The 27,857-nt window shown below is 62.1% G+C and overlaps 4 protein-coding genes across 5 annotated transcripts; 3 read left to right on the forward strand and 1 right to left on the reverse strand.

Moving 5' to 3' along the window:
• Positions 1-624: 624 nt before the first annotated feature.
• Positions 625-7,119, forward strand: TMEM132A (transmembrane protein 132A; the record flags this gene model as incomplete). Its single annotated transcript, XM_080345313.1, has 12 exons — positions 625-715; positions 1,735-1,949; positions 2,027-2,172; positions 2,353-2,464; positions 2,559-2,917; positions 2,994-3,143; positions 4,128-4,329; positions 4,404-4,547; positions 4,630-4,832; positions 5,285-5,558; positions 5,753-5,944; positions 6,022-7,119. The coding sequence occupies 12 exons, from the start codon at positions 625-627 to the stop codon at positions 7,117-7,119; spliced, it is 3,186 nt and encodes a 1,061-aa protein (XP_080201439.1).
• Positions 7,120-8,437: 1,318 nt separating this feature from the next.
• Positions 8,438-13,219, forward strand: CD6 (CD6 molecule; the record flags this gene model as incomplete). The annotated part of the gene is made up of 13 exons (XM_080345478.1): positions 8,438-8,539; positions 9,641-9,718; positions 10,200-10,259; positions 10,373-10,681; positions 10,756-11,055; positions 11,134-11,202; positions 11,305-11,442; positions 11,605-11,733; positions 11,825-11,932; positions 12,019-12,090; positions 12,176-12,337; positions 12,806-12,961; positions 13,122-13,219. Exons 1-13 carry the CDS (start codon positions 8,485-8,487, stop codon positions 13,217-13,219), a joined length of 1,734 nt encoding a protein of 577 aa, XP_080201604.1. The 5' UTR covers positions 8,438-8,484.
• Positions 13,220-16,374: 3,155 nt separating this feature from the next.
• On the forward strand, positions 16,375-21,279 carry CD5 (CD5 molecule). The gene is made up of 10 exons (XM_080345693.1): positions 16,375-16,484; positions 17,331-17,363; positions 17,513-17,809; positions 17,888-17,950; positions 18,176-18,484; positions 19,451-19,735; positions 19,860-19,991; positions 20,433-20,486; positions 20,785-20,901; positions 21,053-21,279. Exons 1-10 carry the CDS (start codon positions 16,433-16,435, stop codon positions 21,136-21,138), a joined length of 1,428 nt encoding a protein of 475 aa, XP_080201819.1. The 5' UTR covers positions 16,375-16,432; the 3' UTR covers positions 21,139-21,279.
• Positions 21,280-21,282: 3 nt separating this feature from the next.
• Positions 21,283-27,540, reverse strand: VPS37C (VPS37C subunit of ESCRT-I). Of its 2 annotated transcripts, none has more exons than XM_080345695.1 (6): positions 27,519-27,540; positions 25,830-25,938; positions 24,915-25,031; positions 24,671-24,836; positions 24,262-24,344; positions 21,283-24,010 (listed from the first exon to the last, which is right to left on the reverse strand). In XM_080345695.1, the coding sequence occupies exons 3-6, from the start codon at positions 25,005-25,007 to the stop codon at positions 23,324-23,326; spliced, it is 1,029 nt and encodes a 342-aa protein (XP_080201821.1). In that variant the 5' UTR covers positions 25,008-25,031; positions 25,830-25,938; positions 27,519-27,540; the 3' UTR covers positions 21,283-23,323. The 2 variants fall into 2 exon arrangements, with proteins under 2 accessions (XP_080201821.1, XP_080201820.1); XM_080345694.1 differs by having other exon boundaries at positions 24,671-24,842.
• Positions 27,541-27,857: the final 317 nt, after the last annotated feature.

The raw sequence follows: 27,857 nt of genomic DNA on the forward strand, positions 1-27,857 counted from the left end.
GCCTGTCCCCAGCAACAGCGACCCTGCCGTCCCTCCCGTGTCCCCAGTGTCCCCCAGTTGCCCCAGCTGGGGTAAGACAGGGAAAGATGAACACGAACTGGTGTGGGAGCCCCCCGTGTGTGTGCGGGTTCCCACCACATGGCCAGTTGTGTCACCTGGGGGGGACGGGGACAGGGTTAGAGATAGAAATGGGGAGAGGGATGGGGACAGGGCCGGAGACAGGGGTGGGGAATGGGATGGCGACAAGAATGGGGACAGAGATGGGATGGGGACAGGGGTGGGGACGGGGACAGGATGGGAGTGGGAATGGGGATAGGGAAGGGGTCGGGGACAGGGATGGGGGCAGGAATGGGGACAGAGATGGGACTGGGGAATGGGATGGGGCTGGGGACGGGGACGAGAGTGGGACAGGGACAGGGACGGGAGTGGGACAGGGATGGGGACAGGAACGGGGCCGGGGCGGGAGCCGTGCCCGGCGCTGCCCAGGGCCGGTGTTTAGGACCCGGCGGGACGAGGCGGCGCCGGTGCCGGTCCCGCCCCGGCCCCATTGTCTGGGCGCGGAGGCGGAGGGACGGGAGCGGCGGCTGCCGCTGGCACGGAGGCTCTGCGGAGCCAGCCCCGGCCATGGCCCCCGCACCGGCCCCGGTACCGGCTCCGGTACCGGCCCCGGGGACGCGGCTGGCGCTGCTGGCCGCCGCCCTGCTCTGCGCATCAGGTGAGTGCGGCGGCACCGGGACCGACACCGACACCGGGAGCGGCACCGGCACTGGCACCGGCACCAGCACCGGGACCGGCGGCAGCCCCGCGCCGGGTTCCGCACCCGATCGCGGGGGAAATCCCCGCCATCCCGCCTGGATCCGCTCCCACCGGGGGTCCCGCGGTCCCGGGCGACCTGTCTCCCCGCATTCGGGATCGCCGGGATCCGCTCCCCCCGGGTCCTCCCCCCCTCCATTTCCCCGGATCCCCCAAGATCCCGAGGGGATCCGCTCCCCCTCTGCCACATGCGATCCCCCAAGGAACGTGGGATCTGCTGTGATCTCAGGGGGTGGATCTCCCCGCCATCCACACGGGATCTCTGCGGCCCGAGGGGATCTGCTTCCCCTGCCCTGTGATCTCCCCACTCACCCGATCCCCCGCGATCTGCCCGCGGGGGGAGCTGCCCCCTCCCCTGCCCACGGGGAGCTATGGATCGGGCGAGATCTGTCCCCCGTGGGGAAGGGGGATCCTGGCGGGATCTGTTCCCTGCGCATGAGGAACCTGGTGATCCGGATACCCCGATTCGGGATCCCACCCTGGGGGGAGACCTGTCACCATCCCTGTCCCCAGGAGGGGAGCGGGTCCCCACCCCGCTGGCACAGCCAGGGCAGCATAACGAGTGCTGCTTCGTTAGTGAGGAGCAGCCAGGCATGGGGGGGAACCACGCTGGACCCCCCAATGCTGACCCTGGCATTAGTGGGGTGTCACTGGAGGGGCACAAGGGTTGCAATGGGGCAGAATCCTGGGGTGCAGGGTGTCCTTGTCCCCAAGAGGGCAGGGGTGGCCAGGTGGGTCCTGGAGTGGGTCCTGAGGGCAGAGGGAGGGAGATGGTGGGGTCTGGAGGGTTCCTGGGTGCAGCGGAGCTGTCACCAAGCTGCAGCATCAGACTGTGGGCTCGGAGACCCCCACTCACCACCCCCCGGCACCCCTTGCCCTCCGAGGCCACCGAGGCCAGTGACATGGCCCCTGTCCTCGCAGCAAGGGGTGATGGGGACCCCCTCGACCCCGTGTACCTACCGGCGGATCTGGAGGTGCTGGGGGTGCCCGAGTATTACCGGCTGCAGCGGGCGGACCAGGACGTGCCCCCCAACGTGTCCCTGCACACCCTCACTGAGACCTTCCTGCTGCTGCGGCACGGTCCCCCTGCGCACCCCGTCATGCGGGCCACCTACCCCCCCTTCAGCACCCGCCAGGTAAAACCGCCCCCACCGCCCCCGCCGACCCTGGGGCAGCCCAGCCCCCCAACTCCATCCCTGGATGTTTTTTGCAGGAGTTGCCCACGGAGCCCCCCCCGGGGCGGGACGGCCACTCGGCAGCATGGGACATCCGCGCCGTGTCCCTCGAGAGCGCCGTGTCCCCCACGGAGCCCATCGCCCGCGTCCTTTTCCATCTGCAGGGTCCCGACTGGCTGCTGGGGCAGCGGGATCACCCCCGGGACCACCTTGGGGGGCAGGAGCACTCTGGGGAGCACCCTGGGCAATGGGAGCACCCAAGGGAGCGTGACCACCCTGGGCAGCGGGACCACCATGGGGTGCGGGACCACCTTGGGGTGCGCGACCACCTTGGGCAACGGGAGCACGCCAGGGAGCACCCCAGGGATCGGGACCACCCTGGGGTGCGGGACCACCCCGAGGAGCGGGACCTCCCCTGCGTCGCCCTGCATGCACACCACCGTGGCCGGGTGGCCCGTGGGACATGTCGCCTGCAGGTCAGTGCCACCCACCGGGGCAGGACCCCCCCATCCTGGGGACCACCCCGCTCATTCCCCGCTGACCTGCGACACTGTTTTCCATCTCCTCCAGGCACCCCTGGGCGTCTGCGTGGTGGAGCTGGAGATCCCCCCGCGCTGGTTCTCCCCATCCCCACGGGCAGCCGATGCCCCCGGGGAGCCCCCCGAGCCCGTTGAGCTGCACTACGGTGTGGTGGGACCGGGGGAGTGTGGCGGCGGGGGTGGCCGGGAGCGGAGCCGCCGCGGAGGGGACGCACCCCAATACCTGGGGGCTCTGGAGCTGCGGGCGGCCGAGCCGGCGCGGCGGCAGGAGGTTCGGCTGGATGACAAGGTGCTGCTGCGGGTCCCCGATGCCACCTTGCGCCCGGGACAACGCTTCACCGCCACCCTCGCCCTGCGGAACAACTTCACCGCCGACCAGCTGACGCTGCGGTGAGACCCCCCGGTGTGGGCAGGGGATCCCCCGTGGTGGGTGACGGGACGTCGTGTGACAGGGGTTTGGTGACAGGATCAAAGCGAAGAAGGGGCTGCAGGTGGTGGCCGCTCGCCCCGGTGTCCCCAGCGCCTGGAGCGCCCAGCTGGAGCGCACGAGGGGTCCCAAGCACTCCACGGCCGTGGTGACGTGTCGGCGCAGCGGGGACAACCGCGGCGGATGGAGGTGGGAGCGGCGTGAAACCCCGGGGGTCCCCGGTGTGGGAGGGGGCTCCTGTGTGGGGGCCCAGTGCAGCGCAGTGGTGCCCAGTCAGAGCAATGGAGTCTGTGCGTGGCACTGCCTCCATCCCAGTATGGCCCAGTTGGAGGGAGGTGACCTGTACTGTGCACTGCCTCCATCCCAGTATGGCCCAGTTGGAGCAGGGGGAGCTGTGCATCACACCACTCCCAACCCCGTATAACCCATGGGGACCTGTACATTGCACCACTGCCATCCCAGTATAACCCACGGGGACCTGTGCATTGCACCACTCCCATCCCAGTATAACCCATGGGGACCTGTGCATTGCACCACTCCCAACCCCGTATAACTCATGGGTCCTGTGCATTGCACTGCTCCCATCCCAGTATAACCCACGGGGACCTGTGCATTGCACCACTGCCATCCCAGTATAACCCACGAGCACCTGTGCATTGCACCGCTCCCATCCCAGTATAACCCACAGGTCCTGTGCATTGCACCACCACTATCTCAGTCTAACCCACGGGTCCCGTGCATTGCACCGCTCCCATCCCAGTATAACCCACAGGGACCTGTACATTGCACCATTCCCATCCCAGTATAACCCACGGGTCCCGTGCATTGCACCGCTCCCATCCCAGTATAACCCACAGGGACCTGTACATTGCACCATTCCCATCCCAGTATAACCCACGGGGACCTGTGCATTGCGCCACTGCCATCCCAGTATAACCCATGGGGACCTGTGCATTGCGCCACTGCCATCCCAGTATAACCCACGGGGACCTGTGCATTGCACCACTGCCATGCCAGTATAACCCAGAGGCATCTTCATGTTGCGCTGCTTCCATCCCAATATGACCCAGCCAGTCCAGGGTGACCTGTGCATTGCACCAGTCCCATCCCAGTAGGTCCCAGTGGGGGAACTGGGAGGCACAGGGCAGCCCTGACCCCCGTGCGGTGACACAGGGTGGCCGACTCGGCCACGTTCCTGCACCTGGAGCTGGCGGTGGAGAACGGGACGGGGGGGCTGGCGCCAGGGGGGCTGGCGCGGCCCCTCACCTGGCAGGTGGAGTACCCGGGCCAGGACCCCGAGGCCCAGAAGGACAAACTGGTTTGGGAGATCCAGGTGTCGGAGCGGGATGTTCGCGCGCTCGTCCCCCTTGTACAGGTGGGTACCCGCAAACCAGACCCCCCCACCCCGGTTATGAGGGGGCCACACACTCACCCCCATTTACCCACCAGGAGCTGGAGATTCTGAATACTGCCCTGCTGACCGGGGTCCCCCGTTCCGTACCGGTCAAACTGGTGATGGTGGAGGCGGGGGGCGGTGTGACCGAGCTCCCCGAGCCGCCGGGCTGCGAGTCGGCCGACAAACAGGTGCTGCAGGTGAGTGTGACCCCCTGTGTCCCCCCGTTGTCCCCTCGCCCCTCTCGGGCTGCCTGCTCCCCCTCTGCGTGTCCTCCCCCAGGTTTCGGACGCCTGCGACGCCGTGTTCGTGGGGGGCAAGGAGAGCCGTGGGGCGCGGGGGGCGCGGGTGGATTTTTGGTCGCGGCGCCTGCACGCTTCGCTGCGCTTCACCGTCTGGGCGCCGCTGCTGCCGCTGCGCGTCCAGCTGGGTGACACGGTGCTGGAGCAGGTGCGGGGCTGGCGGCTGCCCGGCGGCCCCGACAGGTGAGAGCAGTGACCGGGGGGACGCTGCTGCCACCCCCCGTCACCGCGGCCGTGGGCGAGGGAGGAGCTGGGAGCGGGTGCTGAGTCCCACCGCGCTCGTGACGCGTGTCCCTGTCCTGCTGAGCCCCAGGGTGTTTGAGAGCATGTCCCCTGCCCTGCTGAGCCCTGGGGCACTTGTGACACATGTCCCTGTCACGCTGAGCCCTGGGGGACTTACGACACGTGTCCCTGCCCCACTGAGCCCCATGGCACCTATGAGATGCGCCCCTGCCCTGCTGAGCCCCCATACACTCGTGACACATATCCCTGCCCCTTGAGCCCCCACATGCTCCCTGCCCCACTGAGCCCCATGGCGCTGTACACCCCAGCCCCGCCGAGCCCCCACGCACTCATGACACCCCCCAGCAGCCCCAGGCAGCCCCGCGGGGCTGGTGACACCCGTGTCCCCGCAGTGTCCCGGCGGAGGTGGATGAGCCCGGGGAGGACGGCGATCGGCGGGCGCGGAGCTGCCACCCTCAGTACCAGCGCACGGCGCTGAGGGTCCTGGCGCACTTTGTCGCCCACCCCCTGGATGGTGGCCGTCACCTCGCCTACCTGCCCGGTCCCCAGTGGCTCCTGGATGTCACCCACCTGGTGGCCAGCCGGACCCGGGTGCAGGACCCCCGGGTGGCCACACTGGAGGGGGACACTGTGGTCGGCCGGGAGCCAGGGGTTACCTCGGTGGAGGTAAGTTTTGGGGGGGTGTCACCTTTTGGAGGGGTGCAGGGGTGGCCCTGGGGGGAGATGGGGGATTGGAGGGTGTCCTGGGGGCTGGAGAGAGGGACAAAGTGGGGCTGGGGACCAGGACGGGGTGTGGAGAGGATGGGGACACAGAGGCCATGCAGTTTGGGGCTCACAAGGTTCCCCCCATGTCCCTCCAGGTCCGCTCCCCACTCTCTGACTCCATCCTGGGGGAGCAGATGCTGGTGGTGTCGGAGGAGAAGGTGACAGTGACAGCGCTGCATCCCCAGCTGGTGGCCGGGCTGTCCCTGACGCTGCGCCCAGAGCCAGGTCACCCTGGTGTTGTCACTGCTACCACCTTGGGGACAACCACCCTGCGTGCCCCCAAGCAGGTGAGAGGGGTGGGGGGAATGCTCGAGGTGCCCGGTGTCCCCAAACCGCAGTGTCACCCACCTGGTGTCCCTGGCAGGAGGCGACACTGTCCGTCTGGCTGTCCTTCTCCGACCGCACGCTGGCCCCGCTGGAGCTGTATGGGCAGGATGCAGCCTTGACCTTGACCTCGCTTGACCGCGCTGTGGTCACCGTGTCACCCGGTGGCCCCGCCACCCGCCCGCGGGTGGTGGCAGAGGGTGCGGGGCGGGGGGCTCTGCTGCAGCTCAGCCTGCACCCCCCGGACGCTTGTCGCCGCGGCCGGCACCGTGTGGGCGCGTTGGCCACAGCCACCACCTGGCTCGAGGTGGGCGACAACCGGCGCGTCCCCACGCCCCGCAGCGGCCGCCCCCCCCGGCCCAGCCCACCCTTCCCACGCGCCGAGGGGGCCATGTCGGGGGAGGCGGTGACGGTGGCCACCGAGCCGCGGCGGAGGGTCCCCGCTGGTGTGGGACCTTCCTCCACCAAGCTCCAAGGGTTGGGGTCCTCCTCCGAGGAAGAGGAGGAGGGAGAGGAAGGTTACGGCCGCGCCACCGGGGACGAAGAGGAGGAGGAGGATGAGATGGTGAAGGCTCCGCAGCGGGTGACCGACCTGGAGATCGGCATGTATGTCCTGCTGGGGGTCTTCTGCCTCGCCATCTTCATCTTCCTCGTCAACTGCATCTTCTTCGTCCTGCGCTACCAGCAGAAGGAGCTGCCGGACGCCGGGGCCACCTCCCCGGCCCCCCAGCCCCACAACTGGGTTTGGTTGGGCACCGACCAGGAGGAGCTGAGCCGGCAACTGGACCGGCGGCAGCCCGAGCCCCCGGCCGCCCCCGCCGCGGCCGCCGACACCGGGCGCTGCTGCTGCGACGCCCCCAGCGCCAACACCGCGCCGGGTGACCAAGTGGGTGTCCCCCCAGCTGGCACCGCCACGCCACGCAAAGACACCCCGGGGGGCGGCGGGAGGAGGAAGCGGGTGGAATTCGTCACCTTCGCCCCACCCCGCATCCCTGAGGAGCCCCCCCAGCCTGTCCCCAACGTCCAGTCCATCCTGGTGGCCGGTGACGATGACATCCGCTGGGTGTGCGAGGACATGGGGCTGCGGGACCCTGAGGAGCTCCGCAGCTACATGGAGAGGATCCGGGGCAGCTCCTGACCCCCGGGGGGAGGCAGCCCTCAGTCCCCCCAAACCAGTAAGGGACCCACCTCCTCCTCGTGTCACCTCGGGAGGGGACATGTCCCCCATTCCCCAGGACCGCTGCACATCCCTCTTGGTGGCCTGAGCCACCCGAGGGACCAGCCCCACATGGCGGGGGGGTCTCCACCCAGCTCGGGGTCCACACCAGCCCCCCAAACCTCGGTGACGTCGGTGTCCCTAATGCTCGGGGTCTCATTGCGACATTGTGTTCATAGTGATGATGATGATGATGGTGACGAGTCCTGTGGTCTGATCCCGGGGAGGGGCCCGTGCCCCCCCCACCTCACCGTTTTGTACGACTGACATTTTGTACGCCCCGCCGCGGGGGGGCGGCCGCCGGGGGCTGCTGTCCATGGCGGGTTTTTAAAATTCTGACCTTGGTACAAAAAAATTAAAATATTTAAAAAAAAAAGACAAGTGTCCTGTCATTGTCCCCAGGCTGGGGGGGGACACGGTGAGGGGACCAGAGAGGTGACTGAGATATATGTATATAAATATATATATATATATATATATATATAAAATGGGTAGGTGAGAAAGAAAGGAAGCTCAGAGGAGGCAGACAATGTGTGTGTATATATATATATATATATATATATAAAATGGATAGGTGAGAAAGACAGGAAGCTCAGAGGAGGCAGACAACGGGCAGGCACCCCTGCCACCCCTCCACGCCCCCCAACTCCCCCCTAGACCACATTTTCTTTCATGATTTTGGGTGAAAACGGGTGGCACATCTCTGGTGTCACCATGGGGTGTCCCCTGAAGGTCCTTGGCCATGATGTCGCAGCTGCTGGTGGCCTCAAGAGCATCCTCCTGCCCCAAAAAACAGGGGAGATGGAGGGAACCCCATGCTCTGCGCCATCACCCCACGGAGCTCGGGGGACTCTGAGGTGCCACCGAGGATGCTGTCCCATGAGGTGCCACCGCTGATGTCCCAAGCCCGTGACATGGTGACTCACCGGGAGCTGCCAAATCGTGGCTCCCACAAGATCCGTGTCCCCCAAGGGCTGAGGGTGACCTGGGGTGGCACCACCAGGTCCCCAACGGCTCCCGTGACCCCCAGGGACACCGCAGACTCATGGCGTGTCCCCAAACGGATCCCACCCCGCCGTGACGGTGCAGGATGGGGCCACCCCATCGTCACCCCCGCCCCACGGTGCTGAGCTGCTTCCTGCAGCCACCACCCGGGAGCGGGTGACAAGCAACGCACGGAGACACCTCCGAACCATGTGCCCAGGCTGCTGACAGAGGTGGCAGGAGGACAGGACCCCCCCTCAGCCCCCCAGCTGCTATGGGGCTGCCCCACGGCCGCTGAGCAGGATGGGGGGGCTCTGCCTGCTCTGGGTGGCTCTCGCCGCTGTGGCGCCTGGACAAGGTACGTCAGTGTCACCCCCCTGTCCCCTCGCTGTGTGCCAGGACCCCGGGGTGACAGCTCAGAGCTGGGTACCTGTCACCCCCTGGGCTGGGGGTGTTGGTGCGGGGACACGGGTGGTTCAGCACTGAGGATGCTCTGAAGGTAAATCCGCAAATTTGAGCTTTTCCCCCAATGCGAGTGAGGGCAAAATGTCCCCGTTGGGGACTGGGGACACTAAAAAGGGCTCTTGGGGACATCCCACCCCCCCCAGCTCCCACCCTCATGGGGACGGGGTGATGGTCTCTGGGGACAACGTGATGCTCTCCTGGTACAGGACAAAAACTTACCAACCTGCTCGTGTCACCAGCGTCACCCGGGAGGGTTTTGGGGACAATGCCACCTGCCCCGCAGCGTTTGGGGTGTTTTTTGCAGTGAAATGGCTGCCAAGAGCAGCCCCGAGGCCTCGGATGGAATGGGGAACGGGCGCCATCGTTTCTGCCAGCGTCACATTCACCAACACCAGGACCTGCCAAACTCACCCCCATGTCTCCCGCTCCTGCACTCACCCCTCACCTTCTCCTTTGATATCATTTTCCTTTAATATTTTAATTTCCTTTAACGCTATTTTCCTTTAAGATTTTTATTTCCTTTCATTTTTCCTCTAAGATTTTAATTTCCTTCAATATTTTTTCCTTTCAGATTTTAATTTCCTTCACTACTTTTTCCTTTAAAACCGTATTTACCTACAGACATTTGATTTTCTGCATCCTCAGCCCTTTTCCTTTGCGCCCCAATGCGCGAAGGTGTGAGCAGGTTCGATCTGCACCGCGGGGCTGACGTAGCGCTTGCAAAAAATAATGCCCTTTTTTGGTCAGAAATCGTTATGGCAATAATTACGTTATTGCAATAATTGCGTTATCAACCCTGTGCAGCTGGGGGTACAGAACAAGCCGTAATGGTGGAAGCGATGATGTTAAATGCACCTCATCTGTGGGCAGCGCATCTTTTGCCCTTGAATAGCCAAGTGATTAATTTTTGGGGTGATAACCGTGGGACATGGGGGACAGGGAGGGTGGGACGCTGGGGTGCAGGCAGGAGCAGACAGACCCTCTCTGTCACCAGGGGCAGTGAGCCGGGGGGTGACAGCGACAGTGACACCCCCGATCCGTGATGTGACCCCGCCGTACCGCGTCCCCACCGGTGAGTTGTGTCCCAAAAATCGCCATATTTAGGCCCAAATTCTGCGTCCCCCATCCCACCAGCAGACCCTGTGCCAGGAAGTGTCCCCAGGGCAGGTGTCCCCCCCAAAAAGGGATGATGTGGGGACATGGGGGTTGGTTATTAGGGGTGTCCCAGGCTTGGGGTGGGTCCCCATTTTGTGGCAGCTTGGGGACGCCATTTTGGCTGTTCTTCTCCAAATCAGTGTCACTTTTCGGGGGGCTGGGGTGTGCATTTCTGCACCCCTCCATCTGCCCCCCACCCTCTCCGTGGCCACATGCTGGGGTGCCACATCCCCCCGGTTTGTCACCTGTGAGCAGCCGGAGCTGGTGGCAGTCTGTCCGCCTGTCCTGCAGTTGTCACCCCCCTCAGATCACAGAATCACGCAGATGGGACATTTGGTGCCAAAGGGGGGTCTCGGTGGGCTCAGCCCCTCGTACCCCCCACCTCTCCCCCCTTGCAGCCCCCACGGAGCTGACAGGACCCCCCAGCGCCGCAGCTGGAAACATCTCGGTGACACCAGGTGAGGGTCGGGGACCTCTGTGCACCCCCGTCTTGGTGGGGACCCCATCCTCCCGGAGCCGGTGGTGACACTGGGGACAGCACCACGGTCACCTGTCCCCCGTGTGCCCCCAGGTCATGGCTTGGTGCGTCTGTCCGGCGGGCGCAGCCGGTGCGAGGGCCGCGTGGAGCTGGAGCAGGGGGGCGTCTGGGGGACGGTGTGTGACGACGAGTGGGATGTCACCGATGGGGACGTCGTGTGCCGCCAGCTGCGCTGCGGCTGGGCCGTGCGGGTCCTCGCCAACAGCGCCTTCGGCCGCGGCGCCGGCCCCATCCTCCGCGACGACGTGGGGTGCAAGGGACACGAGCAGCATCTCGGGGACTGCCCGGCCACGCTGGACCACGACTGCAGCCACAAGGAGGACGCCGGCGTGGTGTGTTCAGGTGCGTCCGGCACACACTCTTGTCACCATCAGGCATCGGTGGGATGTCCCCAAATCCTCCCTTTTTCCCCCCAGAACACCAGGAATGGCGACTCACCGGTGGCATGGACGGCTGCGCCGGGCGCGTCGAGGTGTTTTACCACGGGACGTGGAGCACGGTGTGTGACAACGCGTGGTACGCGGTGGAAGCCGATGTCCTGTGTCACAGCCTGGGGTGCGGGGTGTCCCTCTCGCGTCCCTCCTTCGCCCACACGCTGCCCACCAGGATGCTGTACCAGTGTGGGGGCCACCAGCCCTCCCTGGCCCATTGCCACTGGGTCTACAATAAGTCAGCTCCGTGTTACCAGTCCCAGGCGGCTGGAGCGGTTTGCAATGGTGAGTGACCCCCCCGGGGTGTGTGGGTGCCCTGGAGACGAGCTGGGACCCCATTTCTTGTGCCCCCCCCACCGCCAGGCTCCCAGGGCTTGCAGACACCCACCCCGACAGCCACGGTGACAACGAGCAACGTCACCCTCCTGAGCAGTGAGTGTCCAGAACCATCACCTGGGTTTGGGGGGACCACCCACCTCACCCCTCCGTTACCTGGAGTGAGGTGTCACGAGCTGTGACCGTTCTCTGCCCCAGCCGAGGTGTCCCCAGCCGCAGGGACACTGTCCCCTCAGCACACGCTGCTGTTTGTGCTGTGCCTGGTGCTGGCAGCGCTGCTCCTGCTCACCGTGCTGGCCTTCACCGCCGCCCTGCTGAGGGTGAGGAAGAGGAGTGGTAAGGACCCCCCGCGGGGGACATGGAGGGGGTGACACCACCAGTGGGGACATGGCGGGGGGTGAAACCACCAGCCCATTGTGGGTGATGCTGCCACCCCACTCTCTGGGCTGAGCTGTGCTGCGGGGCAGCTGAGCGGGTGCACCCCCCGTGTCCCCACAGCCCACGCCGTGTCCCCCCTGGGGCTGGCTGTCCCCGTGCTGGTGACCCACAGCGCGCAGAGCCCCGACGTCCCTTCTGCGAGCCCCAACGACTACCGGGAGATGCCCCCCAGTCTTCCCAAAGGACCAGGTAGGTCTGGTAGGTCACCGTCCCACTTTGAGGGGCTGTGGGGGGCAGGGGGTCCTGGCTGGCCATGGCCCTGTCCCCATGTCCCCCCCAGACCCAGCTGTCACAGCCCATCCCACCACCAAGGACTCCAGCTCTGACTCTGACTACGAACACTACGATTTCAGCAGCAAACCGCCCGTCGCCCTCTCCACCTTTTACAGTGAGCACCCCAAAGGGCCCCGGGACCCCAACACTCAGCCGCGGGGTGTCCCCACTGGTGTCCCATCCCTGTCCCCTCCCCCACAGACTCACTGCGCCGGCAGCCCGGGGACCCTCTGCTCCCCAGAAAGGACGGGATGGAATCGTTCCCTGCCAAAGGTGCCACACGACGGGGTGTCCGTCTGTCCATCCTGCCCGTGGCAGGGTGAGGGGGCCACCCTGACGTGACTTCCATGTCCCATAGTGCCGGGCTCCCCGTCTTGTGGCAGCTCCTCCACCTCCTCCTTCTCCTCCTCCGAGCCCTATTGCAACCAAACCGGGCCCCCCTCGCACCCCTGCCCGTCGCCCACCACCCATGGCACCCACCAGCACACGGCACCCACCGCCCATGGCTGCACCAGCACAGGTGGGCAGCACCAGAGGGATGTGGGGTGCCACGGACCGGGGCAGGGGTGGGGACAGCCCTGGGGACACCAGCAGGGATGGAGAGACCCCCAAGGGCAGGAGAAAGGGACAGAGAGACTCCAGGGAGAGGGACATGGATGGGGACAGCCCTGGGGACAGGAACAGAGGTGAAGAGACCACAGGGGTGGGAGATAGGGATGGAGAGACCCCAAGGACTGGGGCAGGGATGGGGACAGCAGCAGGGATGGAGAGACCTTAAAGATGGGAACAGCAATGGAGAGACCCCAGGGATGTGAGCAGGGATGGGGACAGCCCTTGGGACAGGAGCAGAAGACACTCCAAGGACAGAAGCAAGGGATGGGGACAGCTGTGGGGACAGGAACGGGGATGGAGAGACCCCAGGGGGTGGAGGGCACCAGCGGGTGTGAGCAGTGACAGAAGCACCAGTGAGCCACCCTGCTTGCCCCAGCTCCCCCAGCAGCAGCCAGCGTGCCCGCCCCAGTGCTGTCCCCACCGGTGCCCCTAGCAGAGCCCGACCCCACCGACAGCTCCAGCACCTCCTCGGGGGAGTGGTACGAGAACGTCCAGGGCATGGAGCCCCCAGGGGACCTGTCCCCAAACCCTGGTGAGGACCTGTTCCCAAACCCTGGTGAGGACCTGTCCCCAAACCCTGGTGATGTCCCCATGCTGTGGGGGTGACACAAGGGGGCCCAAAGCTCCTCTGTCCCTCAGCATCCTCCTTCCCACCCCCGTCAGCTCTGCCTCATGGACTCTGTCCCCCACAGGGTGGCCAGTCCCCTGCTGTCCCTCGGGGACACACACACAGGACCCCGACTCCTCCGAGGGCAGCGACTATGATGACATCCAAGGCTCTGCCTACTGAAGCTGCCAGGGACAGAGGGACACGGCAGGGGGACCTGACACCATGTGGCCGAGGACACGCCATCCCACTGCTAATGTCACCTCTGGACTTCTTGGCCACCTCTTCTGTGCGGGGATGTGGGGACCAGTCCTGGTGGCACCTGGGGGGATGTTTAGACGTTAAAAGCTTTACCCAGTGGGTCACTGTGTCCCTTGGCCATAGAGGTGGCTGTCACCTGCCCCGCAGCGAGGCTGGGTCACCAAGTGTTACCCAAGGGATAAGTGACCCAAAGATGTCCCTTCTGTGGTCTCGGCTGCCAGCAGATGTTGTCCCCTCTTCCCACAGAGCTGTCCCCAAGCTGGGCAGGAGCAGCCGGAACCCCTGTCCCCAGGGAGGGGGGTGGCAGCGCCCGATTTGGCTACACGGCCCCGTGGCTGGGGGTGACAAAGCAGGTCCCCATGGCTGGCAGGGGGTCATGGTGTCCCACAGCCATCCCCAGCGCCCTGTGACAACACAGCAATGGATATAGAGTCTCAGGAGCTTCCCTGCACCCCTTCAGACCATGGTCCCCCAAATCCTGGTGACATGCTGGCCACTGTTCCCATAAACTTGGGACAATGGTAGGGAGGGGTCCTGGACCTTCTCACATACCAACCTGGGAGGTGGGACAAACCAGGTTTGTCCCCGTCACCCAGAGCTCCAGGGGTGGGATACAGCCCCGGGTGGGGAGAAAGCATCCCCCATTTTGGGGTGAAAGCTGAGCCAAACCCCACGATGCATCTTCCCCCCCCAGCACGTTTCCACCTCCCCGGGCGCAGCGCCGTGGAACCTCAGCGGAGATTGGGGGTTCAGCCTCACCCCCGTGGAAAATTCACCCCCCCGCCACATCCTCCAGCTGTTTATACCAAGGCGAGAGGCTCCAGCGGCCCCGAAACAAAAGGGGCTGCACCGCAACAAGGGAGGAAACACCAAAATAGCAACCAAACCCCAGACAAAGGGGAGAGGAGCGAGGCGAGAGCAAGGAGCTGCTGCTGTGAGCAAAGCGGGGACGGGGGGGGGGCACAGGGGGTGCCCCCGGCTGCATTCACAGCTCCCTGTGCCAGGGGAGGACATGGTGACACTTTTTTAGCAAGGGGACCATGGAGGATGCTGATGCCTGTGGGTACCAGTGCCCCAGGGGGGGATAACCCAGGGAAGGGGGCGAAAGGTCCCTGTGTCACCTTCACAAGACAGGGACATCAGTGCCAACCGCCACCGCCCGCGGTGACAGGCGCTGGGGAACGGCACTTCCAGCATCATTAGGGCTGACAGCGGCATGCCCGCAGCTGACAAGCCCGTTCCCGCTCACACCAAAGCAGCTCCTGCCTCTTCAAAATGCTTCTCACATCAGGCGGCACGTCCCAGCGCCCCCCCCAAAAAAGAAACGAACCCTGCGGAAAGATATTACAATCACGCGCATCTGTCGCAGCGGGCAGAGGATGCGGAGCTGACGCACAGAGATGCTCAAACCGAGCTGCAAACCTGCAGACTCCAGATAGGGCTCATTGGGGGGGGTCTGGACCCCCGGCACCCCCATCCATGGGGGTCAGACACCCTGGGATAGCAGGGGGTGCATCTGTCTGAGGGGTGAAGCATCCCAGGGTGAATCACTGATCTCGTAGTGATTTGGGGTGAGGGGGCTCAGCTGAACCCCCCAAGCCCATGGGTGGGTGGGGGGCAGCACCGGGACCCACAGTGTCCCATGGAACAGAACCAGCTCCTGTCACAGGCTCATTTTGGGGGTTAATGGGACCCCTAGAAGGGGATGGGAATGGGGGGGGTGCAGGCAGCAGCCCCAGCCCCACCTGCCCCCCCAGCATCCCTGGTGCACCAAGCAGCCTCGGCTGCCTGCAACCCCCCCACCCCAACTGGCTTCCTCTTGAGTCATGGAAAATCTGCAACCGGAGAGAGATTTGGGGCAGGAAACTCCCGGGGAGCTGAACCCCCACCCTGGGGTTGGGCACCGGAGCACCCCGTGGCTCTGGGGTTGGGGACAGTGGCACCTCACCCAGTAAGCCCAGTTTCACCAACACCAGTGCCCAGGCTCTCTCAGCAGAAATACCAGTGGAGCCAATGGAAAACAGCTGCCTTCGTTAGCATGCATGACCTGGATTTGCAGGAATTAATTAGGACACAATCAATTAACGCTTCGTCCATCACCGCCTGTGCCCCACGTGCCCTTGCAGGGATACACGGTGGCCCTGGGGTGGCAGGAATGGGGATTGTGCTGGCATGAAAGTGCCCCGGTAGCCATCAAGTGGGGACATCACGGTGCTGCCGCGGGCACGTGGTGGCTCGGTGTGACATGGCGGAGAATCACAGGGTTGTTTGGGGTGTAAAAGCTCCTCGAGATCATCGAGTCCAACTGTTCCCCCACCCCTGTCCCTGCCCCATGTCCTGAGAACCTCATGTCCGTCTGTCCAACCCTCCAGGGCTGGTGACTCCAGCACTGCCCTGGGCAGCCTGTTCCAATGCCCCATAGCCCTTTGGGGAAGAAATTGTTCCTAATATCCAATCTGAACCTCCCCTGGCGCAACTTGAGGCCGTTTCATCACTTGTTCCTGGGGAGAAGAGACCCGCTCCATGCTACAGCCCATGCATGGTGTGACACGGTGTGACAGTGTGACATTCACCATGTCCCTTGCAGGTGCCAGCAGCCGCGTTTCCTGCCCCGCTGCAGCAGTGCCGCTCGCCCGGTGACCGCAGCGGCCGTGCCGGTGCCAGTGCAGCCGCGGCAGAGCCCAAGCAAGCGGGCGAGGAGGAGGAGGAGGAGGAAGGAGCCGCCGCTGGCACCAGGAGGTTATTTTTGGCAGGTTCCTTTGAGTGCCTATCCCGGGGTCTCACTTGGCCACGCCGCCTTCCAGCTTTGTGGGGACACAAGGGACAGCTGGGCTCCCCAAAGCCTTGGGGACATTGACTGTCCCTCCAGCATCACCCCTGCTGCAGACATGAGGGTGATGCCACCATGGGGGTGCGGTGGGGGCTGAGCCCCCCGGTTTTCTGTCCCCATGCCGGGGAGGCAGCTGCCGGCTCAAAGGGCTTCAAACGAGCGTAGACGTGACGCAGAAAACCACAGAGGGAGGAAAAACAGCCTGTTCCTGCCCGGCCCCCCCCCTCACCCGAGCCGGGGAGCAGAGGCGGCCGTGCCCCCGCCAGCGCCGGGACGGACGGACGGACAGACGGCCGCTTGTGCCCATGGCCGCCCGCCCGCCCGCTCTCAGCCTCCTGCTGGCCCTGGGGCTGTGGGGTGAGTATGTTGGGGGCTCTGAGGGGTGGGGGGTCCCAGGGCCGCGCTCGGGGGGGACCCAGTCCCGCCACACCCTGCAGATCCCTGAAATCCCATGGCGAACCCCCCCTGCTGCTGGGAATGTTTTGGGGCGCTCAGCCCTGTGCCCTTGGCCGTAGGAGCAGCGGGGTGTCCAGCTCAGTGCTGGGGGTCCCATGTGTCCACCCATGTTTTTGGGGTCCCTGAGATGCTTGTGACACCCCAGAAGTGATTCTCAGGTGTAGGGGGGCCACCAGCTGTCCCCCCATCCTTGTCCCCTTGATCCTCACGGCACCGCGCCGGCTCGCTATGGTGATGGTGGCACCATCCAGGACTGCTTGGCCATGTCTTCTTCCTGGTAACGATGCTGGTTAGTTAGCGGTAATTAGCTGGTGGCCTTGTCTGTTTTTCCTTCAGCCATAATGATCACCGGCAGAGGGGTGGGCAGGCAGCGCTATGGCCAGTCACATGCGTTCATTCATAATTATTAATTTTAATTAAAGGTGTGAGGAGGAGGAGTGAGAGCAGATCCCCCGAGAAAGCCAGAAAATGCTCTTTTCTTGCCAAAAAAATACCCAGCCTTGTCCTCTGGCCCCTGCGGACACACAGCCAGCTCGAGGCTCTGTCCCCAACGATGAGCTTTGGGGACAGAAGTGTTCCCCAGTGTCACAGAGCGCGGCATGGCCAGGGACAACCAGCAGCATCTCTGCCCTGGCCTGTGCCCCAGAATTGCCCTTTTTCCCCCAAAATAACCAGCAACAGACCAAGGGCCAGGAGCTGCTGCCCCAGCCTGGGGGGACTGACACTTTGTCCCCCTCTCTCTTGCAGTTGTCCCCAGAGGAGCCACCCTGAGCCCTGGAGGTGAGTCTGGGGGGGGACAGCACCTTGGGGACCCCCCAGCGGCTTTGTTAACAGCTCCTTGGCCACGGCTTCATCACTGTGGCAGCTGCCGGGGTGGAAATAACCCACAAAGGGAAGGAAAACCCCAAACTCCCGTGTTTTTCCCCCAGAAGCCAGGCTGCGGCTGGCCGGCGGCGGCTGCCGCTGCACCGGGCTGCTGGAGGTGCAGCTGAAGGGCCGGTGGAGCCGCGTGTGCCGGGACGGCGTGGGCGAAGCCAGCGCCAAGAGCATCTGCCAGCAGCTGGACTGCGGCCCCCCCGTCCCCGGGCCCCCCCGGCTCACGGTCACCGGTGGGAAGGAGCTGACACGGGGCTGGACGCCGCGGTGTTCGGGGCCAGCGGACACGCCGGCGCGGTGCACGTGGGTGGCGGCGAACTGCACGGAGCACGCTGTCCTCGTGTGTAGCGGTGAGAATGGACCCCCCGCCACACCCCCACACCCCCACGGACCAACCACCCCAACCTGGCCCCGTCTTTTTGTTCTAGAGCCGGTGAAAACCACCCCCGAGCCCCCGCCGCCACCCCCGACCACCACCCCGGAGCCCACCGGTAAGAGCCCCATCCCTGCGGCAATGGCTGAACTGGGGGGCACACACAAAGCAAACTGTCCCCCAGCCTTGCCAGATGGCCTGGTGTCATTAATAGTGTTTGTGGCATCAATTAAGCTTTGGACGTGGCGGGCTCAGGGACTTTCTGCTCGATAAGAGAAAGAAAAGTTGTCCTGGTTTGTAATGAGATGATGTTATGACTTTTCTCGCCCCCGTCCCTCGGCAGGACCCCCCCGGCTGCGGCTGGTGGACGGGGACATCCGCTGCTCGGGCTTCATGGAGCTGCACAGACAGGGGCTTTGGGGGGCTGTGGCGGCCACCCAGGGGATGTCACCGGCACTGGCCACCCGCCTTTGCCACGCTGTCGGCTGCGGCGTCGCCATCGATGGCCACGGCCACCCCACGCCGGAGCGGGGAAGCCACTTGCCGGTGCGGTGGGAGGTGGTGGAGCCCTGCGAGAGCCATTCGGTCCTGGACTGCTTCAACAGGACCAGCGCCCGGCAGGGAAATGCTCCGGCCTTCATCGTCTGCTCGGGTGAGAGCTCTTCCTCGGACCCTCGGCGGGGGGATGCCCGGCTGGCCCAAGCCCTGAGCAGGGTGACGGTTGTGTCCCCAGCCGCCCCACGCACCCCAGCCGCCCCACGCACCCCATCCTCCCGCTCTTCCTCTCCTGCGTGCGAAGGCAAAACAGAAAACCTCCCCAGCGCGCCGGCTTCCCGGCAGCGGCACCCGCGGCCCCGGGGCTTTGAACACATGCAGAGTAGGAAAAGCTGGGCAGTGCACGGCAAGCACTGTGTCAGCACCCCAAAAATCAACATGGGCGTGTGGGGTGTACTGGCAGGGCCCAGCACCCTGCTTGTCTGCGTCTCTTGGACGCCTGACATGAGCATCGCTTGCCCTGAGCATCTCTGTGCTGCAAGAATTGCCCTGCCCCGAGCATCCCTCATCCCAGAGCATCCCCCCTCCCCAGGCATCCCCCATCCCGAAGCATCCTCCTGTTCCAGGGATCATTCTATGGAGCATCCTCCTACGGAGCTTCCCACATCCCTGAGCATCCCCCATCCCCGAACATCTCCCTGTCCCCAAGCACCTCCATTCTCCGAGCACCCCCTTTCCCTGAGCATCCCCATCCCTGAGCATCCCCCATCCCTGAGCGTCTCCCAACCCTGAGCATCCTCCACCCCCCATCATCCCCCCGCCCTGAACATCTCCCCACGGAGCATCTTGGTGCCACGGCACGAAGGCCCAAACCACACGGTGAGGAGCCACTTTGCCGCGGGTGCCGCCATCTGCCCGGGCGCGGAGCCCTCCCGCGGGATTCGGGGGTTCGACGCCGGGCAGCTGGCAGAGCCGCCTTCCCCGCCGCATCCCCCACGGGGACAGCACAAAGCTCCTCAACGCGTGGCGCTGGTACGGTCCCCGCGGCACAAGGGACACCGTGAGCATCCCCGAGCCGCGAAGGACCGTGCGCTGCAGGATGCCGACCCTCTCTGTCCCCCAGGCTCCCGTCCCCAGGCCCTGCGGAGGCTGGCGAGTGGCCCCACGCCCTGCGAAGGGGACATCGAGGTCTTTGCCGAGGGACAGTGGCGGGTGCTGTGTGACAACGGGGCACAGCGAGCCGAGTGGGGCCGGCAGCTGTGCCGGGAGCTGCGCTGCGGGAACCTCTCCTCCAGCGCCAAAATCCAGGACCCCCCCTCCATGGGTGTCACCTGCCGTGTCCCCACCCTGCACCTCTGTCACGACAAGCTCGGGGTCCCCCAGACCTGCTCCCGGACCAGGGTCACGTGTAAGTCACTGTGCCAGGTGTAAGACTTTTTGGGGCTCTCTGCAACCCCCCCAGCTGGGTGGTGGGTGCTCAGGCTCCCAGCCTGGGGACAAGGGGCTCACCCGGTGACCCACCCTGTCCCCAGGCCAGGACTCAAAGCCGCAGCCCCCCGGTCTGGCAGCCGGCACCATCGTGAGCATCTGCCTGGCCCTGCTGCTCTTCGCCATCCTCTTCCTCATCTGCGGCCCCCCTGCCTACAGGAGGCTGATGAAGAGAAGTAGGTGCTGAGCTCTGGAGCTGCTTCTCATCTTCCTCTTCCTCCTCCTCTTCTTCCTCGGGCTCTGCCATAGCCACACTCCCTGCATCCATCCCTGCTGCTCCCCCCATTTCCTCGGGGGTAACACATGCTGCTCAGTGTGACAGGTCCCCCCCGCCCTGCTGTCCTCAAGCCTGCCTTGTCATCCGTCCCCAAGCATGCCCTGTTGTCCCCAAGCCTGCCCCATTGTCCCCAAGCCTGCCCCACACGCTGTTGGCACAAAGAAGGGGATGCCGCAAGGGGGGATTAGGCACCGAACAGGCACAAAAGAGCAGCTGGAGGGGCTTGTGGGGGGGGATTATCGGGTGGGGGAGATTATTTGGGATGACATATGGGGTCAGCGGGGGGGACACATCCTCGGTAAGAAACCCCCTGCTTGTCACCTCCCCCTTTGCCTTCCAGTCTCCAAAAAGAAGCAGCGCCAGTGGATCGGCCCCACGGGACTCAACCAGACGGGTGAGGAGAGTGTGGGGTAACCCCCCCCCCACGCAAGGCTGGATTTTTGGGGTGGGGGGTGCTCTCCCCCCACAGACAAAGGTGTGAGCAGGCTGGTCCCCAGCCCCGCTTCTTGCTTCCTGCCACTGCATTGACTCACCGTCGCGATATTAACTCACCCAGGAGCACCGAGCCCCGTCTCGGGGTGCGGGAGCGGCTCCCGCTTTTACTCAGCGCCCCCCCAGCAGTGTGGGGGGGCGCATCACCCCAAACCTCTCGCTGCAGTCCCAAGACCCTCATTTTTCTCCATCTCTTCCAGTCTCCTTCCACCGCAACAGCACGGCCGCCCCGCGGGCGCAGGGGCAGCGCGCGCAGCGCGGGGACAACGACTACGCGCAGCCCCCCCAGAAGAGCTCCCAGCTCTCGGCGTACCCGGGTAAGGCGCAAGACACCGGCAATGTCCCCTCTGTCCCCAAAGCCCGTCGGGGGACAAACCGCCCCGGCAAGAGCGTCACAGCGAGACGTTGCCAACGCTGGGGCGGGGGTGACCCCCCAGCCCCCCAAAAAACAAGCCGTATCCCCCCCAGCCCTGGAAGGCGCTTGCAGAACGTCCATCCCCATGGACAACTCCTCCGACAGCGACTACGACCTGCACTCCACCCGCAGACTGTGACCCCCCAAACTGTCAGAGCTGAGACCCCCTCGTCCCCCTCCCCACCACCCAGCACCGCCCCAGGCTGCTGCAATTGCTGAATTAGCTGCTTTTCTTGCGTTTGTTTTTTGCAAGCCACCTCGTTTCCGTCGCCAGGCCCCTTCCCGCCCCGCAGGCAGCCCAAAAAAGGTACATTTTGAGCAACCTGGACATTTTGAGCAGTTTAATCTCGCAAAAGGCGTCCCCGCCCATGGTGGGGGAGAACAACGTAATGTTTGAAGGTTCCTTTCCAACCCAAACCCTCCCGCAATCTGCACAACAAACTGAACAGAACTGACAGAAGAAATGACACAGATCTGCACTGCTCACCTTGGAATAAACCCACCTGTGACCCCCCCAGTGTGATGGGGAACCTCCAGGACCCCCAAACCCACCTGTGCTCCCCCGTACCAGCACCCAAAAAACCTTCCTCCTGCTTTTTTCTTGCAGCGTGTGAGGTGAGAGATGTTTTAAGCTATTTGTGCAATGGGAGCGGCAGCTGCGTGGCAGGGGGGTTGGTACCCGCACGGCGAGCGGAGCAGCCGCGCTCGCGGCCGTTCTGAGGGGGTTTGCCGGCTTTTCCCCCTCTGAAAATGGGATAAACCCCATTCCTCGTCCTACCCGGGCTGGGCTGAAAGCGAAATCGGGCGCTGCTGGGCGATAATCGGGGTGCTGAGCATCACAGAATGACTGCGACACGTCTACGTGGGACGAAACGAGATTCGGAGAGACGTAGAGAAGCAAAACATGAGGAGCGCGGAGTGGGTAGAAATACTGAGAAAAAAGACTTGAGATATTTAATAAGCAATAACTGTTGTAATAAAGTGGATTTTTTTTCTAGTAATTACGTCTTGTTCTCTTCCTTCTAACGCTCCCAGTTCCATTCCTTAGGCAATCTACTTCCATCCAGAGAGGGAAAACTCAGGACGGTGCCAGAGAGATGAGCTGATACAGAAGAGCCGCACGCAAATGGGCCCCTTAGGAAAGACGAAAACCAGCAGGAAGGATGAGCTGGAAGAAGCTGGTCCTGCAAGACGGTGAAAGGTTTTATTGACAAAAACCAAAAGGAATTTAGTGTCAAGACGCCAGGACGGCATAAAAAGATCAATAGAAAGCACCGTTTCCGAAAGCAACCACTGCCGTGACCTCGCGTGCAATTCATCAAGTTTTATTACTGTAATTAACCGCTGCTACGGAATCATTCCCTTCAAACCCCACAAGCATTTGCCTTGTCCTAGTCCATTAGTAAATCTTTCCTTATAAATAACTTACGGAGATACAGGCAGGATTTGTAGGATAAAGTGCTGAGCAAAGCAAACCCCGTCTCTATTAACGTTAATTTGTCGCTCCTTCCGTTATCTAGTGTTTCCTGAGAAGGGGGAAGGCCGGAGCCCCCAGCACCCCAAAAATAAATCACCAGACGTGCCCCCAGAGCAGCAGCAGCCCGAGACGTCGTGCCAGCCCAGTTTACTTCAAATCAACCCGAAATATCCACATGTGGAACTCTGGGGAGTTACCAGAGCCTCGGTGAGCTCCGTGCTGGAAAGCAGCAGCAGCAGAAAGGTTTTTGTATCCCCGGTGAGCTGGGAGCAGCTGAATCCTGAATATTTGGGGAAAAAACCCTCTGTTTTGGAGCACGCTGGGACTCACGGCGCAGGCGGAGCTTGCAGACGGCCAGGAACAGCTCAGACGGCGTGAAAATGCAGAAATCTCGGGGCTGCGCTCAGCTGAAGGGTTTGAATCACCCACACGCTGGGCTGGCTCTGCCTCCGGCTTCCAGGAAAGTCGTCGGGAAGCAGCGAGTTCTGATTTTGCGTCAGAAATATCGCCCAGAGATTCTCGTCGTGTCTTTCGAACGGCTGCGAGAAGGCTCAGAACGACGCTGACGACGTTTGTGGCAAACGCCGCTGCTCGCCCGCGCAAACGAGGGGGCCGCAATTAGCGACTGTTGTGACTTACGAGGAGCCGATTTGGAAGCCAACGTTTCAAACCCATCAGCCACCAATTTAAATCGAACCTAAAGAGTCTCAGCTCGCCAGGGCGGCGGCGTCCTGCCCCAAGCCTCTGCGCTTCTGGGTTGAGAAACAACGCTCTGGGCTCGCTCTCCTTCCTCAGTCCACAAACAATGAGGGGGGAAGAAGAAAAAATGCCCCCCAGGAGTCTGGATTTAGTAGCCAGGCCAAGCAGGACGCTGAGGATTTGGGGGTGGGGGGTACCCAAAGGGTGGGGGTGCTCCCGGAGGGTAGGGGGGCTGCGGGGGGAGAGGGAAAGCGGGGAGAGGGGGCTGGGTGGGGTAGGGGCATGCGGGTCTCCCGGCCGCGGGGGGGATGTAGGGGGGAAATCCGGGTCGGGGGCGGGGAGGAGAGGGCTGAGAGGCAGCAAATGGGGGGGGCTGAGGTGGGGCCCGGGATGGAGACCAGGAATAACCTGGAGTTGGAGCAGAACCCCCTGAGGGGGGTTGGGGATACCCCGGCACGGCGTCGGGAGGTGGGTAGGGAAAGGGGGGCTGTGGAGGGGCAGTGTGTCCCCCCGGGAGCGGGGAGGCGGAGAAAGGAGCAGGAGGGAGAGCTCCGCGCGCCGTGGGGCCAAGAGGTGCATTTGGGGCCGGGCTGTAGGGCAGGGGGAAGGCTGGAGCCCCCGGAGGGAAGGGTTGGGGTTTGGGGGGGTCGGCGGGTACGTGAGGAGGCGGCTGAGGGTCCCCCCCGGCTTCCCGCGACGTTTCCAGCTTCCTCAGGATCTCCTGCAGCTTTTCCACCCTCACTCGGCGCAAATGAGACAGTTTCCTCATGACAGAAAACTGCTCGAGAAACGTCTCCAGGGGCACTTCGCCCTCCAGGAACTTCTCAGCCATTTTCTGGAAGAAAAGAGAGATTTTGGGGTTGAGCGCCACGTCAAGCCCAGCTCAGGATTTACATCTGTCCCACACGACCACGGCACCACACGCAAACAAAGCAAGCAGAATCCTTTTCTTTTGTTTTTTTTGAGAAATAACACCAAACTACAAAGCGATAATCCTTGATTTAAGGGATTAAGCTTGGGAGTGTAACCACAAGTCTTTTCGGACTAATCAGTTGACTTGCTAATGGATTTAAAGCTGAAGCTCACCTCAGACTCCTCTTCAATTTTCTGGCTTTCCACCTGCAGGAGATCCAGCAAGGTCTGAGGATGCATCGCCGCCGCGAATTTCTCTGGGGAAACAAAAGAAAGCAGTAGAGTGAAACATTAAACACAAACCAGGGGAAAATCAGGAGTGTCCTGGAAACTCCTGATGTGAGGAGAAAATTCAAAGAGGGAAGAACTTTAGTCACTGCTGCACCAGAAAGGTTTTTTCCTGGGACAATGTCTTCATTTTTCCAACAGAGCTGGACCAGAAAACAGGAAGATGGAGATTTTTATAGGCAGCAGAGTCCTTTCTGCCACCACCCCAAAGGGTTTTTCCGCTCGGGCAGAAGCAAAAGGGAAGGATGTTGCGTTAAACTCCAGCCCGTGTGACGTCAGGTTGCCCAACGCTCACCCAGTTTGGCTTTCTGCTCCTTGCAGCGCTCGGCCAACTGCTGCAGCTCCTCGTATTTACTGGAGAGGTCGGTCCGACCCGTCTCCAGCGGTGCCTGGAACTTCAGGTTCTGCTCGGCCAAGCTGCGGTTGGAAGCCAGGGCCATCTCACGCTCCAGCTGCAGCTCCTGGACCTGCGGGGAGGTGACAATGACCACCAGCGAGGTGACAAAAGCCCCGGGGAGCGTCGCGATGTCCCCACCTACCTCCTGCGACTCCAGGGCCAGGCGCTCGATCTCCTCGGCATTTTCCTGCAGGTCCCGCAGCTCCTCCACCGTCCGGTTCCTCAGCGTGTCCATCCTGCCCCGAGGAGCCGCGGACGCCTACGATGGAGAAATGAACTCAAATAAAACCGAGGTTTATAAAGCCCAACTGCAAACAGGCAATAATCCTATTAAGGATTTAAAACCAGACTGCTTGAAACACAGAGATTCTCCCTCTGCTCTAAAGAACCAGCGAGACTGAGAAGGAAAACACAACATTTCCACTCATTCCTGCTTTGGCAACTGATTTCTTTCCTTTTCACAGCATTTTTGGAAGGATTTCTCATGTGTTTTGTCATGGAAACACCTACTCACAGCCACTTGATATCACCCTGACTCTCCCTTCACCGTCTTGTTCCATGTTCCTCCTCTGCTGAGCAAACCTCACGCATGTACTCACGTCCAACTGTCCCCACAGTCACCGGTGGGATCGTGGTACCCTCCCATGTGTCCCCAAACCTTGTCACCTCCCTCGTTCCTCAGCTCCCGTCTCTTTGTTGCATTCAATTTCTATGTATTTCCCTTTCTAGCCACACTGTGTCAACTATTTCCTTCAACTATCACTTAGAAAACATTAAGTGATGGCATTAATGTGGATTTGATGTAATACTTGTGATTCAAAAAGTCAGTTAAATATTACTAAAATCAGCGAAATAACGGATTTTTCTGCACTGTCCATGGCTTATTCCAAATAACCCGGGCTGTCTGTTAATATTGATCAACTATCACACATTGATGCCCTGGGTTCTAAGAGGTGGGATGCAGTGATGTGGGGGGAAAAAGGGCAATAATAATATGCTGAAAAACAGAAGAGAAACAGGGGAGGGGTGAACCCTACGGAGAGGGAAAGGGACGTACCCAGCGGGCGACGGGGATTTCGGCAGCGTTTGAATCGTTTGTGGCTCTTCTACCTCCGTCCCAGGCGAAACATCCCAAGGGTCTCGTGCTCAGAAGGTCCCATCAGTCTCTGTACAAACACAGAACGACATGGGTTACCCAATGAGTTACCCAATTGCTTCTCCCAGGATCCAGATGAGCATGTTTGACTAAAAACCACCTAAAAAGCGTGAAATTAGGTCCCCTGGCACACAGGTACGTAGATAATTTCAGTGCTCTGCAAGGAAAAAGAAAGTTATATTCTTTAAGTCCCTTTTCGCACAATAACGTTGAGTTTTAACCCATTTATCAACCCCTTTATGAACAAATTGTCATTGATCAGACCATAAGCTCCCTACACATCCTACCTGTGTCATGCCCTGACGCACCATCCCTTTTAATTGACTCTTAACCAGAGTTTTGTGCCTTCCTGGAAGAACTGTCTTATTCTGCTTAGCTATTTTGTGTTATTATTGATATTATTCATAGAAGATACCTGAGTATGTGCTGAGCTTGAGCACTGTAAGCAACAGATTTGTCACATCCACCTGTCAGTTATGGGTGGGTTTTCTTTGTTATTAATAAGGGTCACAGAGTGTATGGTTTTCATAATAAACTAAGTAAAAAAAAAAAATCAAGACAATTAAATTAGAGAGTATTCCCTGAAAATAAAACTGTTTCAGAACAAATACGAGGCCTTGGTACTTATTTTAATAATGTTCTTTAAGCTTCTATGATTGTTTGCTGCTGCCCTTATCCAGAGTCATGCCAAATAAAGCTACAGCTAAACAGAAAGTTAAATGCATTCACTAGGTGTTAATGTCCACATCTTATTATCTGCAGATAATAAGAGAAAGCAAAAGTTACTACAAATATCCCTGTGCCAGAAACTGGTTTCTAGACCACCACTGTCGCTCAGCATGCGACGAACTGGCTCACTCTAAAGCGGTCACAGCTGCTGATGATAAGAGGTTTTGTATTTGAATCAACACGCCTTTTAGTCTGTGCGAAAACAAGTTTGAACGTTAAATGTTTTATGACGCTTTGGAGTTACTGTTGCGCTTGCCATTCGCTTTAGTTCAAGGAGAATAAGGAAAAATGATGAATAGTGGCAAGCGGGGAGCTCGATCCCCATCGCTGTGCGGGGGGAGGGCGGGGGGGGTCTGTGGGAAGCGCCCAAAATGAGCTCAGGAGGGGGATGAAAAGACCTGGGTACCGGGCAGGGGCTCCAGCCTCACGGATCTCGGCGCTTTTAGCGGCGTTTCGGTAAAACGAGGTGACACTCGGTCCCTCTGAGGGGCCCCCGCGCCTCGTTAAGGCCCCGCCAGGGAACCCCCCCGGGACTGTCACTCCCTCGGTGCTGTGTCCCCGCTTAGGGACAGGCCCCAAAGCCCCGGGGGTGCCCACCCAAGGCCGGTCCCACCCCCCCGGGACACGGCAGAGGCTGCTCTGCCACCACCAGGCCCGTCCTAGGGGAGCGCGGAACGGCAACCGAGAGGTGGCGGCGGGACGAGGCCTGGCCCGGCTGGGCGCCCCCCCCCGCGGAGATGCCGCCGGGTAACGGCCGCAACCGCCCATCGGAGGGGCCCTGAGCACCGGGGGAAGCGGCGGGACGCGCCCGCCCCGCCTGTGGAGACACCGAGAGCGGCACCGGCCCCGCTCGGGACTCACCGCCGCGCAGCCGGTACCTCCTTCCGACACGCACTTCCGGCTTCCGGCGCGGGAGAGGAAGTGGGAGGTACCACCGCGAAGTTGGGGAGGGGGGGTAGGCGCGGCGCCCCCCGTAGCGCGGGAGGAGGAGGCGGGTGGTACGTTCCGCCGCCGCCATCTTGTGTTTGAGGCTGTGCCTGATAACTGTTATGTATTTATTTTAATGAATAGATGTGCTTTCTTGCTGCTGTAGCTCTCTTCGAGCTTTCGCCTGCTCGAGCCTTCGCATCATAGAATCGTTTCGGGTGCAAAAGACCATTAAGATGGAGTCCAACTAACACAACGCTGCCAAGTCCAGCA

The sequence above is a fragment of the Nesoenas mayeri genome (genome assembly GCF_963082525.1).
Source record: "Nesoenas mayeri genome assembly, chromosome: 5".
NCBI lineage: Eukaryota > Metazoa > Chordata > Aves > Columbiformes > Columbidae > Nesoenas > Nesoenas mayeri.

Coding starts and splice junctions, on each gene's coding strand:
- CD5 (XM_080345693.1), top strand. CDS start 16,433: ATGGCCGCCCGCCCGCCCGCTCTCAGCCTCCTGCTGGCCCTGGGGCTG. Junction 19,736..19,859: donor CTCCCGGACCAGGGTCACGT/GTAAGTCACTGT, acceptor CCCTGTCCCCAG/GCCAGGACTCAAAGCCGCAG. Junction 20,487..20,784: donor CACGGGACTCAACCAGACGG/GTGAGGAGAGTG, acceptor CATCTCTTCCAG/TCTCCTTCCACCGCAACAGC.
- VPS37C (XM_080345694.1), bottom strand. CDS start 25,007: ATGGACACGCTGAGGAACCGGACGGTGGAGGAGCTGCGGGACCTGCAG. Junction 24,345..24,670: donor GGAGCAGAAAGCCAAACTGG/GTGAGCGTTGGG, acceptor TTGTTTCCCCAG/AGAAATTCGCGGCGGCGATG. Junction 24,011..24,261: donor AAATTGAAGAGGAGTCTGAG/GTGAGCTTCAGC, acceptor CTTTTCTTCCAG/AAAATGGCTGAGAAGTTCCT.